Source organism: Salmo salar, chromosome 19, assembly GCF_965601325.2.
Source record: "Salmo salar chromosome 19, fSalSal1, whole genome shotgun sequence".
Lineage (NCBI taxonomy): Eukaryota > Metazoa > Chordata > Actinopteri > Salmoniformes > Salmonidae > Salmo > Salmo salar.
The window spans coordinates 59,572,353-59,585,471 of NC_138309.1; the positions used below are offsets into that span (position 1 = coordinate 59,572,353).

General features: G+C 44.5%; 1 protein-coding gene across 7 annotated transcripts in view; it reads right to left on the reverse strand.

Annotated features, from left to right (window-relative positions):
• The window catches only part of raraa (retinoic acid receptor, alpha a), a 210,947-nt gene that overhangs the window by 54,982 nt on the left and 142,846 nt on the right, over nucleotides 1-13,119 (reverse strand). Inside the window, exon 1 of one of the 7 annotated variants that reach the window (XM_014158999.3) lies at nucleotides 5,762-6,824. The exons of 5 other annotated variants lie outside the window; for them this stretch is intronic. In XM_014158999.3, the coding sequence (XP_014014474.1) occupies nucleotides 5,762-5,939 (178 nt within the window). In that variant the 5' untranslated portion in view covers nucleotides 5,940-6,824. Of the gene's footprint in view, nucleotides 1-5,761; nucleotides 6,825-13,119 lie in introns of those variants that run through there. One more of the 7 variants, XM_014159006.3, reaches the window with a different exon arrangement.

Consider the following 13,119-nt stretch of genomic DNA (forward strand, 5'->3'; position numbering starts at 1 on the left):
CGGGGGGGGGCTTTAACCCTGTAAGAATTATGCACAAGTTTCTGATGAAATAAGGCGACTTTCCCTGTAATAACCCCTTATACAGAGAGCAAATGAACAAAAAACGAGTGTAAAATAAGAAACAATGAGGACAGCCAACCTTAAAAGATTAATAATACCACGGATTGCCAGGCTCTAGCTTACCACCTAGGCAGCATGCTAAAGAATGCAACCAAAATAAATAAAAAATGGGAATGAGAATGCATGGTAGAGGAAGTCTGGGTTGATAAATGTCCTTGGTTCGATACCTCAATGAATTTATGCATGTTCTATTATGAGTGAGTGTCTATGAGACACGAAGATGGTGGAGAAGAGAGAGAGAGAGAGAGAGAGGAGAGAGAGAGAGAGAGAGAGAGAGAGAGAGAGAGAGAGAGAGAGAGATAGCAAGAGCTCTTCTCAATGTGCTATGTAGCCAGCCAAGCAGCGCACAAACCATCTGAAGAGATAAGTAAAGAAGTGATTACAAAAGGCTGGCTCAATTTCTGACAGTCTGACGCTTGACTGGCTCCATATACACCGAATTGATTTAAATGAAGAGGCTATGAATATTTTAGAGTGGAACCCCCTTAGCCTAAGCCATTTCGATCTCCTGTTCTCTCTCTCTGTGTGTGTGTGTGTGTATGTGGGACAAGAGGGAGAATGTAATTATTGATAGTGAGATTACGGCCTGTTGTCACTATGTCTGCAATTGCTTGTCTACTTTAAGCTCCGATTAATCAATGACACTGGCTGAATCCTTTCTGTCCGCTTTGCTGTGTTCATGAAAGTGGGCTTTACAGAGTAAACCCACCCTTGTTTGGGGATTTAGCATCAAACCCAGCTCACGTACAGTACTTTGACCAGTACCCCAGACTAAATCTCTCTGCAAACAAGCCGACGGCCTGTTGGTGGATCCAAGCGTGAATGTAAACACAGTCTCCGCACAAATATGCTGAATTTCCCTCATGCTCGACGTCTAAAGATTTTTGCAACGTGCCGCCAACAGCAAATAAAACTGTTGAAGTCAGCGCTGTTGTTTGTGTGTACGTGAAGCAGGTGTGGTGCCAAGTGCAAATACTCAAGGTGACGAACCACACCCGTTTGGCACATATTTCAAAAACATTAACGCGTGAGCGCGACGCGTGACCAGGTTGCCACTGGTAACCTTGGGCTGGCGAACGCCCAGTTCAGAGAGGCGTCTGTATTTGGTAAATGATGCATTGAATTAAAGCGATGACTGCTTTGAAGGTTGACGGCAGGGTGCCATTTGGGGAGGCGAGTGATGGCAGGTTGTGAAATGCTGCCCCGCAGCCTTTCCCAGGCACGGCGTTGAACTCCTTTCACCCTGCGCCATTACAAACATACCTTGATGACAAAGCAGGTCGTTCTGTGGGACAGGGTGCTCTCTGCTATCAGCCATCCGGCTGGGCCACTAAATCACTGTGTCTGCAGGGCTGACAGGAGCAGGCAGACGCACGTGAGACTGTGTGTCTGCTGCTCACCCTGTTAAAACAGGGGACCTTGCCCAACGCAAGCCTGTCCATCCATCTAGCCTGTCCCATCAGGTTCACATCAACACAGCCTCAAGGGAAAAATACCCGGTCCATAAAAGCACTAAAAGGTCATCAAGGAGTATGGACATGAAAGAGAAAGCAGATAATTGATGTGAAAAGGCATTGACAGAACAGGCAAATGCTCTGGTTCAAAACAGTAGGGTAGAACAAGTCCTGCAGTGTTCTATTGAAAGAACACCTAAAAACCTAAGCGATTTACCAGTGATTTACCAGATTTACCAGCGATTTACCAGTGAATATACCAGTGATTTTCTGTAAACTAATCTATATACAGTGGGGTTAGGGTTAGATTAGAAGAGTACGTGGCCATTAAGGCCAGATTGTTCTTCACGATGTTTCAACGTTCATAGATGACCAGCAGGGTCAAATAATAATCACAGTGGTGTAGCTATTGCATGCTAGGAATATGGGACCGAATACTAAACTTTTGACTACTTTGTTTGTAAGGATCTTTAGGGGTGTCGATTTTGATCCCTACCTTTGAGAAGAAAAAAAAGATTACTTGTAAACAAAATCTCTTCTCCGAGCAATTGTATTCGTATTAAAGAAAGTTATTTCCCAAAGAAATTCAGCATACAATACACCTCAGTATTTTGAATTATTTATTTTAAACAGTCCTTATTGCACATCTTTACCAAGGGTATCAATTTCAGACCTCACTATAGATCATGCTAGAACAAGCCTGGTAGGATGACAATTTTTCCCAGTTGTTATGCTCAGCATCTCTACATTGCATTGTCACAAAACTCCCACTTTTTGGCCATGTCAATTTGGGGTTTAGTGGAACTGCCGGTTTTTTAATGCTAAGTTGTTTATGGACGGTTTCAAGTCCCTGGTGCACGCTGCCAGATGCAATTCGTACGTCAGGGGCGAAAAACAATATTCGTAGCTCATTCGCAAAGCCAACACTGCAATCGTTTGGCGAGTGCTGCGTCCAAACACATCAGCCGCAGTTTCCATGTACTGTAAAAAAACAGCACAAACAATTACCGGGCGGTCTCACTACGCTGTCTGACGCTTCCAAGACTTCAACTCTTGGAGAAACCAAACGGGTTTACACTTCACCAGCAAACTGGAACTCTTCCCCTCAAACTCTTCCACCCCTCACTCGCCCTGCCAAAATTGCTCCTGCTTTTGGAAAACAAAAATACCATCTGTTTTTTTTGTGGGGGGGGGGTTCACTCTACTGAAAGGACTTCCGCACTTAAAATACCACATGATTCAGATTAGGCGAGCAGTTAACAAACCCCCTCCAATACAGGCGATTAGAGCCAATAGGCCACCACTTGGCAGCTCTGCCTTGAGAAAAAGTAAAAGCTTGGCTCCTTGGGCTGCTGTCGGCGCACACCCTACAGGCCATACGACAGCCTGGGAAAAAGCAATAGGCCTGAGAGAGAGAGTCCAAGCCACTGTGACAGGAGCCCACCTTGTGTCCCCCTTACCCCCCTCCCCGTGCAGTGTGTGTGACAGTCATGTGAAAAAAGACATGCACATTCCTTCATGCATGAGCCTGCAATTGCTGTAAGGATTCCGACAGGAGCAACCCTCTGAAAGGAATGGAACCAAGTGCTTTTAATCTACTTCGTTGAGACTGGGCATTGTTCTTCAGCATAATAACAAATCAGATTCCTACTGGTGTTGCCTGTTGTTGTTCCTTATGATTAACACCACTCACTGACGTGGCTGGATAGAGATAACACAGTTGGCTTGGAGCTGAAATGAAATATTCTGTAAATATATAATACTGTGAGTAGTAGTAGCTGATAAGGTTGCGTCTTAGACCACACGCACTGCACCGAATGTTAATCTGCCGTTGAGGGACCACCCACTGGTGGACGTCTGACTCCCGACATTAGGTTTGTAAATTACAGCCAGCACTCTGTTCAGAGATGCTAAGTACTCTCTCCCGGCAAACGCTACCGGTGTGTCTAAACCCTTAGAGGCAGTTTGAGACAAGTTTCACTTCAGTGGAGATGTCACTGAATGTACTCAGAGTTGAGAGAATATCTGAAGGGTCATCTGATGAATAGCCTAATTGCTGTAAATACATGCAGAAGTGGCCTGCCAAGAAAAAGTCATTATATTGCTATGAGGCCGGCCCTCTAAAATGAACCACACTGCCAAGGTAAAAGTGTATAATCTATTTCCTAACCCATGTGCAGTGGATTACACAGCATAGGATTCCCTGCATATGAAGTTAATTTCAAACGAGTGGGATAAAAACAGGTAAATAAAAAGAGGAGAGGCGCACCAGACGTTGTTTGACTATCCCAGCCCTCTTTGGTTTAGCACAACAATGTGAACCAGAGCTTGGGATCAGAGGTCTTTTCCTGGTCCCACCCTCTGCTAGCCTCCTGCATATTAGCTCATATGGTTTGAATCAATGCTGCCACTAGAGCCGTTCACTGGGCCAATAAGATAATAGCGTACGGGCTGGAAACTGGCTCAGTGAGGGCTGGTGCTGTCTGTGTTGTGTTCAGAGGAGCTGTATTGCTTTAACCCTAGTAGAGATGTGACCTCCTAAACAAAACCGGCAGCATGTGAGCAGTTTCTGTCTGCGATTGGTGTTGTTGTCGATGTGTTTCTCAATGTCCAGTCCCTATCTCTGTCCAAACCTCATGACTTAAGTAAACACAGAATCAGGTCAGGCAGGACGGATATTAATTTACAAACTCTGGGGCCTAGGCACATTTTTCAATACCCGGATGAGAAACACACACTTTTTCATCTACTTCTCTTGTACATTTATATAGCCCAGATTTTGTGAGGAAATGATCCCGTCTCAGGATATGAGAGCGCCTGGCTGTTATGGTCACTCAGCTGTAATCAACAAGCAGACCACTTCTACTATAAAGTCCCAGTGTGCTTTGTGACTGAGTGGCACAGCGGGTTACCCCTGTGGAGATACAGAATGAAATGACCCTTCAAATGATACTTTGTTGCCACAATAAAATCATCTCAATTGCTACAGATGCACTCTATAGCCAATTCTGCAAGTGTGGCAGGGGGGACTATTTCCCTCCACGTGTAAACTACTGTGTTTCAAGAGGAAATAATCACTTCTATCTGATAACATTTTTAAATGGACTTGGACTCAAATGACGATATATGCTAGATCAGGGGTACTCAACTCCTACCTCACGGAGGTCCGGAGCCTGCTGGTTTTCTGTTCTACCTGATAATTAATTGCACACACCTGGTATCCCAGGTCTAAATCGGTTCCTGATTAGAGGGGAACAACGACAAAATGCAGTGGAACTGGCTTCGAAGTCCAGAATTTAGTTTGAGGGTGCTAGATGTTCAGCAATATACCACTATCCTCGTGCCCCCCAGTTAACATATGAGCCTTCTCCATAGACACGAGGGTTAGAGCAGCATCTGACAGTAAAACAACTAAAGTTCTTCCAAATGTCGTTGCAAAAGTACAAACTCCACAACAGCAACATTGTAGATGGTTTTTTTTTAATCGGTGCATGGAGATATTTATACAGTACCAATAACTATATAATGATTACAGATCTGCATCATTTTGCCGCATAATTATCGGTAAATTCGATGATAATATAGGTCTACACTTTCAAATTCATCTTTATTATTATTGTGCACTTCTCAATGGAAAAGCATTTAATCATTTTGAACGAGGTATATAATGGCTACATATCTACAGCAATGGCTCTAGAATAGGTTATTGCAGCAGCGAAGGTTAATGACAGCGGGGAAGTTTGAGCTGATTACATTTGGCATGCCTGGATAAAACCTCGTGGATATTAATCAAAATGCAATAGCTTGGATAACATTGCCTGCATCATAGGCTATTGTAGGCTATTATGCGACGGACAGACATCCTTGTAGATGATTTCAAATCATACTTAAACGTGGGTTATAGAAGACCGGTATAACAAAAATGCGTCAACTATAATGCAGTGTTAAGAGGTAAATAGTACAGTAATAACCATGTTATAAGCTACATGGGATATACATGACTGTTTATTAACTTGATTAGAACGAATTTAATAGGCATAATATATGTATGCAATAATTCTACACCTCATAAAACAATTATCATGAACAGTTATAGAAAAACAGTGGCGTAGTTCGCGCAAAGGGCTTTGCGTTAACTTCGCCGATTAGTGAAATTAAGTTAACGAGGCAGTGAAAATGCCACCTACAGTGATTTGAGCCGTTCCAGTGTTGGTTTCTGATGGACGAGCTGTAGGGATGGGGCACTCCGGGCACAAGTCCTTTCTCCGGGATCAAACATCCTCTGCTCTGGTTGTAGTAATCCATCATTAAAAACGGGTTCGGGCTGGGATTCAGTCCCACGACGTCCACACTCTCATACATCATATGTAGAGAGAAAGCGGGAGGATTATTGTCAGATGAGAGAAATAATGACTGCTGCGCTCAATGATTTGGGCACAAGAAAATAGGAGGCGCAGCCTTGTGGTTTTCAGTTTGCTACCAGCAGAGGTAGTAGAAAGGCTGCAAACTGGTCAAAACGGCAATGAATTAAGAAAGGGGAATAAATCCGTTCATAGACACACTTGAGGTTTCGGATCCACTAGTTGGTAGAGTCAATCCGATACAAACCTATAATAAATATATGGAATATTCACCTACACTCAATTTGAACACATCGTTCAAAAGAATGGTCAACATGATGTCAAACGTGAGGTTCAGGAATTCGCCGAATTATTCGTTTGCTCGAAAAAGCTTAATAACTTCAACCAGACAGATCAGTTCAATGGCCTTGCTCAAATAATAAACTAGATCCAAACCAATATCGGCTACCCTACAAATTACAAGAATACCTGAAATCACGCAAAGGGGTCCCAGTCCATTTCAATAACACTGCAACCACATCCGAATAGACAAAAGAGAGTAGTTGCAGATCAATCAGAACGGAATTCCGTATTTAGTTCCAACTCGTCCTCTGGGATAAGGAAGATTGTCCCGTTTGAGCTCTTGTCTTGGGTAGACTATCAGCCTGCTGTCTGTCTGGCTATCTACTTATGTTGTCCACCACGCAACACCACCAATGCACGACGACTTGATTTGTTAGATATCTTGCCCTTCTTGTTTTTAAAATCTCCCGATTCGCAAAACACAATCTGTTCTTCTTGTTTTTATTTAGAGAGGACCCGAATTCGTTCCCACACAAATTGTGTGGCTATCATGTTCTGCAGAATGTGACAAGGAATAGCAGCTGGGCTTTGGCTCCACCTTCAATCGCTTGTTTTTTCCTCGCTCCCTTTTCAGTGGTGGCTCCTCCCAGATGTAACCCTTCACAGGCACCACTCAAACAGAGCCGGACGTGGGCCCTGAAAGCCACAACACAAGCCCGCTGGCGCCTTGCCTCGCTCCTATGTAAAAAGTAACGTTTTGAAAGACACAATTAAGTTACGTAAACTCCCAAATTAACTTGGCATGTCTTTTCAGAGAGTATATGAACATAATTGAGTTTCCCATGAGCCTGTAGGCTACCTCTTTTCCTAGAAATGATGTCTACTCTCACTCGTCATTTGGGCTCCTCCTTCCAACTAATTTGACCCCTTCCCCGTGCTCTCATCGTTCACTACCCTACGATTTTTCTCCCTCATTCCCTGTCTCGCTAATTTGCCTAATACTATGCTGCTGAACTTTTCTTGAACCCATGGAAGCAAGCAGCTTCAACCCCCCCCCCCCCCCCCCCCCCCCCCAAATGATCCACACACTGACTCCGATTCGCCTCTGATTTTCTTATCTGACATAATTCAATGTTTCCCACCTTGTACACTTACTATTACACAATCAACTTTCCTCAAGTGCTGCTCTCACTGAACCAGCGCAAATAGCCTCAGAGCAGAAACCAGAATTCAACCAGGCCCTTTAACCAAGAAATGCCACTTTTTCCCACCACAATAAAATCCACCCAGAAGTAGGTGGACAACCCTTCAAATTTGTGGATTTGGCTATTTCAGCCACCCCTTTGCCGACAGCTGTATAAAATCGATACAATCTTCCATACAATCTCCATAGACAAACATTGGCAGTAGAATGGCTCATACTGAAGAGATCAGTGACTTTCAACGTGTCACCATCGTAGGATGCCACCTTTCCAACAAGTCGGTTCATAATTTTTTTTCCCCTGCTAGAGCTGCCCCGGTCAACTGTAAGTGCTGTTATTGTGAAGTGGAAACATCTAGGAGCAACAACGGCTCAGCCGCAAAGTGGTAGGCCACACAAGCATACAGAAAGGGACCGCAGAGTGTTGAAGCGCGTAAAAATCGTCTGTCCTCGGTTGCAACACTCACTACCAAGTTCCAAACTGCCTCTGGAAGCAATGTCAGCACATGAACTGTTCTTCGAAAGCTTCATGAAAGGGGTTTCCATGGCCTTGCAGCTGCACACAGCCTAAGATCGCCATGCGCAATGCCAAGCGTCGGCTGGAGTGGTGTAAAGCTCGCCGCCATTGGACTCTGGAGCAGTGAAAACGCCTTCTCTGGAGTGATGAATCATGCTTCACCATCTGGCAGTCTGACGGACGTATCTGGGTTTGGTGGATGCCAGGAGAACACCTGCCCGAATGCATAGTGCCAACTGTAAAGTTTGGTGGATAAGGAATAATGGTCTGGGGCTGTTTTTCATGGTTCGGTCTAGGCCCCTTAGTTCCAGTGAAGGGTAATCTTAACACTACAGCATACAATGACATCCTAGATGATTCTGTCCTTCCAACTTTGTGGCAACAGTGTGGGGAAGGCCCTTTCCTGTTTCAGCATGACAATGCCCCCATGCACAAAGCGAGGTACAGAAATGGTTGTCGAGATCGGTGTGGTAGAACTTGACTGGTCTGCACAGAGTCCTGACCTCAACCCCATCAAACACTTTTGGGATGAATTGGAACGCCGACTGCGAGCCAGGCCTAATAGCCCAACATCAGTACACGACCTCACCAATACTCTTGTGGCTGAATGTTCCAACATCTAGTGGAAATCCTTCCCAGAAGAGTGGAGGCTGTTATAGCAGCAAAGGGGGGACCAAATCCATATTAATGCCCATGATATTGGAATGAGATGTTTGATGAACAGGTGTCCACATACTTTGGTGTAGTGTATATAAAAGTTATTTACAAGTGTTCTAAAATAATTAGAATGAAGTTTGCTACATCAAGCTGGTGAGGTTGTACCATTGTTGCAACTTCCTACTGAATATAACCATGCAACATTCTTACAGAAGCAGGCAACAATGTGGTACAAAAAGCAAATACACAACAGTAGTTTTTATTCCATTGTAATAACCATTACAACACTAATTAAATAGCATGTTGAAACAAGACTATCCATTGAGATCCAAACAATAGATAATACAAACACTAACTCCAAAACTATGATGACCAATTGACTAATACATGATGTTTCAGGACCGATACCTCTGCATACCACAGTGCTGGCAGGGTTTAGCCAGTGCCTCATCCCCCATCAGGGGCTCAATATTGGTACATCCCAGCCTCTGGTTCACATCTGAACCACAGGGCAGGGCCATGACTAGGACTGAGTGAAAAGGTGTTAGAGGAATTATTGGCATTGTCCACAGCAGGGGTGGACTGCTCCACCTTTGACTGTGACACTTATTTAATGCAGGGACCAGACTGTTTACTTTGACTGATAACAACACAGCCGAGAGCCAGCTCTGGTCAGATACCACAAGGGAAATTCCTTCACAGGATTAGCCACAATGAGTAATGGTGTCAGAAAATGCTAATTCTCTCTGCCTGTTTTTATTCTCAGCTTGGGCAGTATTAATTTCACCCCTACGTTGTGATGGCACAGCCAGAGTGGGAGATAATGGATTGTTGATCACTGCTTATAACAGAGAGGAGGCATGGGAAAGCTTGAGAGACTAAGCTCCATTTCAGGACTTCAAAGACAAAAGTCACATTGCAGGAACTTGAAAAGATGCAGAAGTCAATGCCAAATAGAGTGACTTGTAGAATTCCTTAACATGACTAATCATTGTGAATATATGCATGTGCCAGGAGAGCTGTTTTCCAGGCTTAGAGAAAGTCTTATTATTCTTAATTTCACTTTTGTATATTATCTACTTCACTTTCTTTGGCAATGTTAACATATGTTTCCCATGCCAATAAAGCCCCTTGAATTGAATTGAGAATGAAAGAGACAGACAGACAGACAGACAGACAGACAGACAGACAGACAGACAGACAGACAGACAGACAGACAGACAGACAGACAGACAGACAGACAGACAGACAGACAGACAGACAGACAGACAGACAGACAGACAGACAGACAGACAGACAGACAGACAGACAGACAGACAGACAGACAGACAGACAGACAGACAGACAGACAGACAGACAGACAGACAGACAGACAGATAGATAGATAGATAGATAGATAGATAGATAGATAGATAGATAGAGGGGATAGAGGGGATAGAGAGGATAGAGAGGATAGAGGGGAAGAGAGGGAGGTAGAGAATAGTAAAAGATAGAGGGGAATAGAGAATGAAAAACAGAGAGAGAGAAGGGGGGAGGTGCTTTTCCCTTTCTGCATAGGGGTATTATATCAGCGTTAGCTGGGAGAATGAGGTTGCTGGCATGCTGCCATGCGGTGCCCAGTCATATCTGCATAGCCGCGGGAAGTAGGGGTGCTGCAGCACCCCCTGATAAACCATAATTCAAAAATAATTAATATAAAAACAAATAATCTTAGTGCACTAATTTATTACTCCTGCATGAGCAGAGAAAAATACTTATTGACAAAAATGTCCCTCAGCACCTCCCCACTTGAGCGAGTCTGACCACAAGTCAGAGAGCACTAGTTAAATAAAGGTTAACATTTTTTTTTACAAAAAATTTATTACAAAATAAATGAAATAAAAACACTATGATGACACACCGCATGAGTTTGATGGATCCTTTAGGTCATCTTCTAATGTCTCTTAAGAGGAAAGTAATCCAAAAGTAACTGAAAGTAATCTGATTATGTTATAGAGTTTGGTAATCCAAAAGTTAAATTACTGATCACTATTTTGGACAGGTAGCTAACTAGTAACTAACGGATTACATTTAGAAAGTAACCTACCCAACCCTGGCGGCTTGTTTTGACATTAAGAGGTGAGAGATTAGGCATTGTCAAACGCAACACTAAGCCAAAGGAGCCAAGCTTGGCCAGTTAGAGGTTAAGTGAATGTGGTCACTGGCTTCTGGCACAACATAGCAGCCGTGTGTGAAGGCAAAGCCTAGGAGGAAGAGGAGCCGGTGCCAGCTAACCAGCCCGTTCAAATATGCTGGAGAGAGAGAGAGCAGCTTCAAAAGTTCCACACTCCTGAGAATACGGAAAGCCACTCAGGCTTCAGAGAGATTGGACCTGTGTGTGTGTACTACTCTGCTGCACGGCTCAGGCTTCAAAGCATGGTTATTTAAAGGGGTAGTTCGGGATTTTGGCAATGACGCCCTTTATCTACTTCCCCAGAGTCAGATGGAAGTTGCTAACTAGCGTTAGTGCAATGAGTGGAAGTCTATGGGAACAGCTAGCATGTTCCTGTAGACTTTCAGTCATTGTGCTAACGCTAGTTAGCATTGGCTTGCGAAACTATCTCTGACTTCCTTTATACTGGACGCAAATACATAAAAATGGTATCCACGAGTTCATCTGACTCTGGGGAAGTAGATAACGGGCTTCATTGCCAAAATCCTGAACTATCCCTTTAAAGCCTCAACAGCCCACTGATGGAAAGGCCTTGTTTAAAACACCTTTCAGGCACTATTGCCTGGCAGAAATAGCACTGTTATGTACATACAAAATAATAGAGGGATATGATGTCAAATCAAACTTTATTTGCCAAATGCGCCGAATACAACAAGTGTAGACTTTACCGTGAAATGCTTACTTACAAACCCTTAACCAACAGTGCAGTTAAAGAAGAGGAAAATATTTACCAAGGAGGCTAAAATAAAACGTAATAATAAAAAGTTACACAATAAGCATAACAATAACAAGGCTATATACAGGGGGCACCGGTACCGAGTCAGTGTGCAAGGGTACAGGCTAGTTGAGGTAATCTGTACATGTAGGTGGGGGCGAAGTGACTATGCATAGATAATAAACAGACAGCGAGTAGCAGCAGTGTACAAGGGGGGGAGGTGTCAATGTAAATTGTGCGGTGGCGATTTTTATGAATTGTTCAGCAGTCTAATGGCTTCGGGGTAGAAACTGTTGAGGAGCCTTCTGGTCCTAGACTTGGCGCTCTGGTACCGCTTGCAGTGCAGTAGCAGAGAAAACAGTCTATAACCTGGATGACTGAAGTCTCTGACAATTTAATGAGCTTTCCTCTGACACCACCTATTGTATAGGTCCTGGATGGCAGGAAGCTTGGCCCCAGTGATGTACTGGGCCGTTCGCACTACCCTCTTTAGCGCCTTACGGTCAGATGCTGAGCAGTTGCCATACCAGGTGGTGATGCAACCGGTCAGGATGCTCTTGATGGTGCAGCTGTAGAACCTTTTGAGGATCTGGGGGCCCATGCCAAATCTTTTCAGTCTCCTGAGGGGATTCTGTCGTGCCCTCTTCACGACTGTCTTGGTATGTTTGGACCATGATAGTTTGTTGGTGATGTGGACACCAAGGAACTTGAAACTCTCGACCCGCTCCACAACAGCCCCGTCGATGATAATGGGAGCATGTTCAGCCCGCCTTTTCCTGCAAGCTCCTTTGTCTTGCTCACATTGAGGGAGAGGTTGTTGTCCTGGCACCACACTGCCAATTCTCTGACCTCCTCCCTATAGGCCGTCTCATCGTTGTCGGTGATCAGGCCTACCACTGTTGGGTCATCAGCAAACTTAATGATGGTTTTGGAGTCGTATTTGGCAACACAGTCATGGGGGAACAGGGAGTACAGGAGGGGACTAAGTACACACCCCTGAGGGGCCCCAGTGTTAAGGATCAGCGTGGCAGATGTGTTGTTGCCTACTCTTACCACTTGGGGGGGGCGTCAGGAAGTCCAGGATCCAGTTGCAGAGGGAGGTGTTTAGTCCCAGAGTCCTTAGCTTAGTGATGAGCTTTGTGGGCACTATGGTGTTGAACGCTGAGCTCTAGTCTATGAACAGCATTCTCATGTAGGTGTTCCTTTTGTCCAGGAGAGAAAGGGAAGTGTGGAGTGCGATTGAAATTGTGTCATCTGTGGATCTGTTGGGGCGGTATTCGAATTGGAGTGGGTCTAGGGTGTCTGAGAGGATGCTGTTGATGTGAGCCATTACCAGCCTTTCAAAGCACTTCATGGCTACCGACTTGAGTGCCACGGGGCGGTAATCATTTAGGCAGGTTACCTTCGCTTCTTTGGGCACAGGGACTATGGTGGTCTGCTTGAAACATGTAGGTATTACAGACTCGGTCAGGGAGAGGTTGAAAATGTCAGTGAAGACACTAGACAGTTGGTCCGCGCATGCTTTGAGTACACGTCCTGATAATCCGTCTGGCCCAGCGGCTTTGTGAATGTTGACCTGTTTAAAGGTTTTGTTCACATC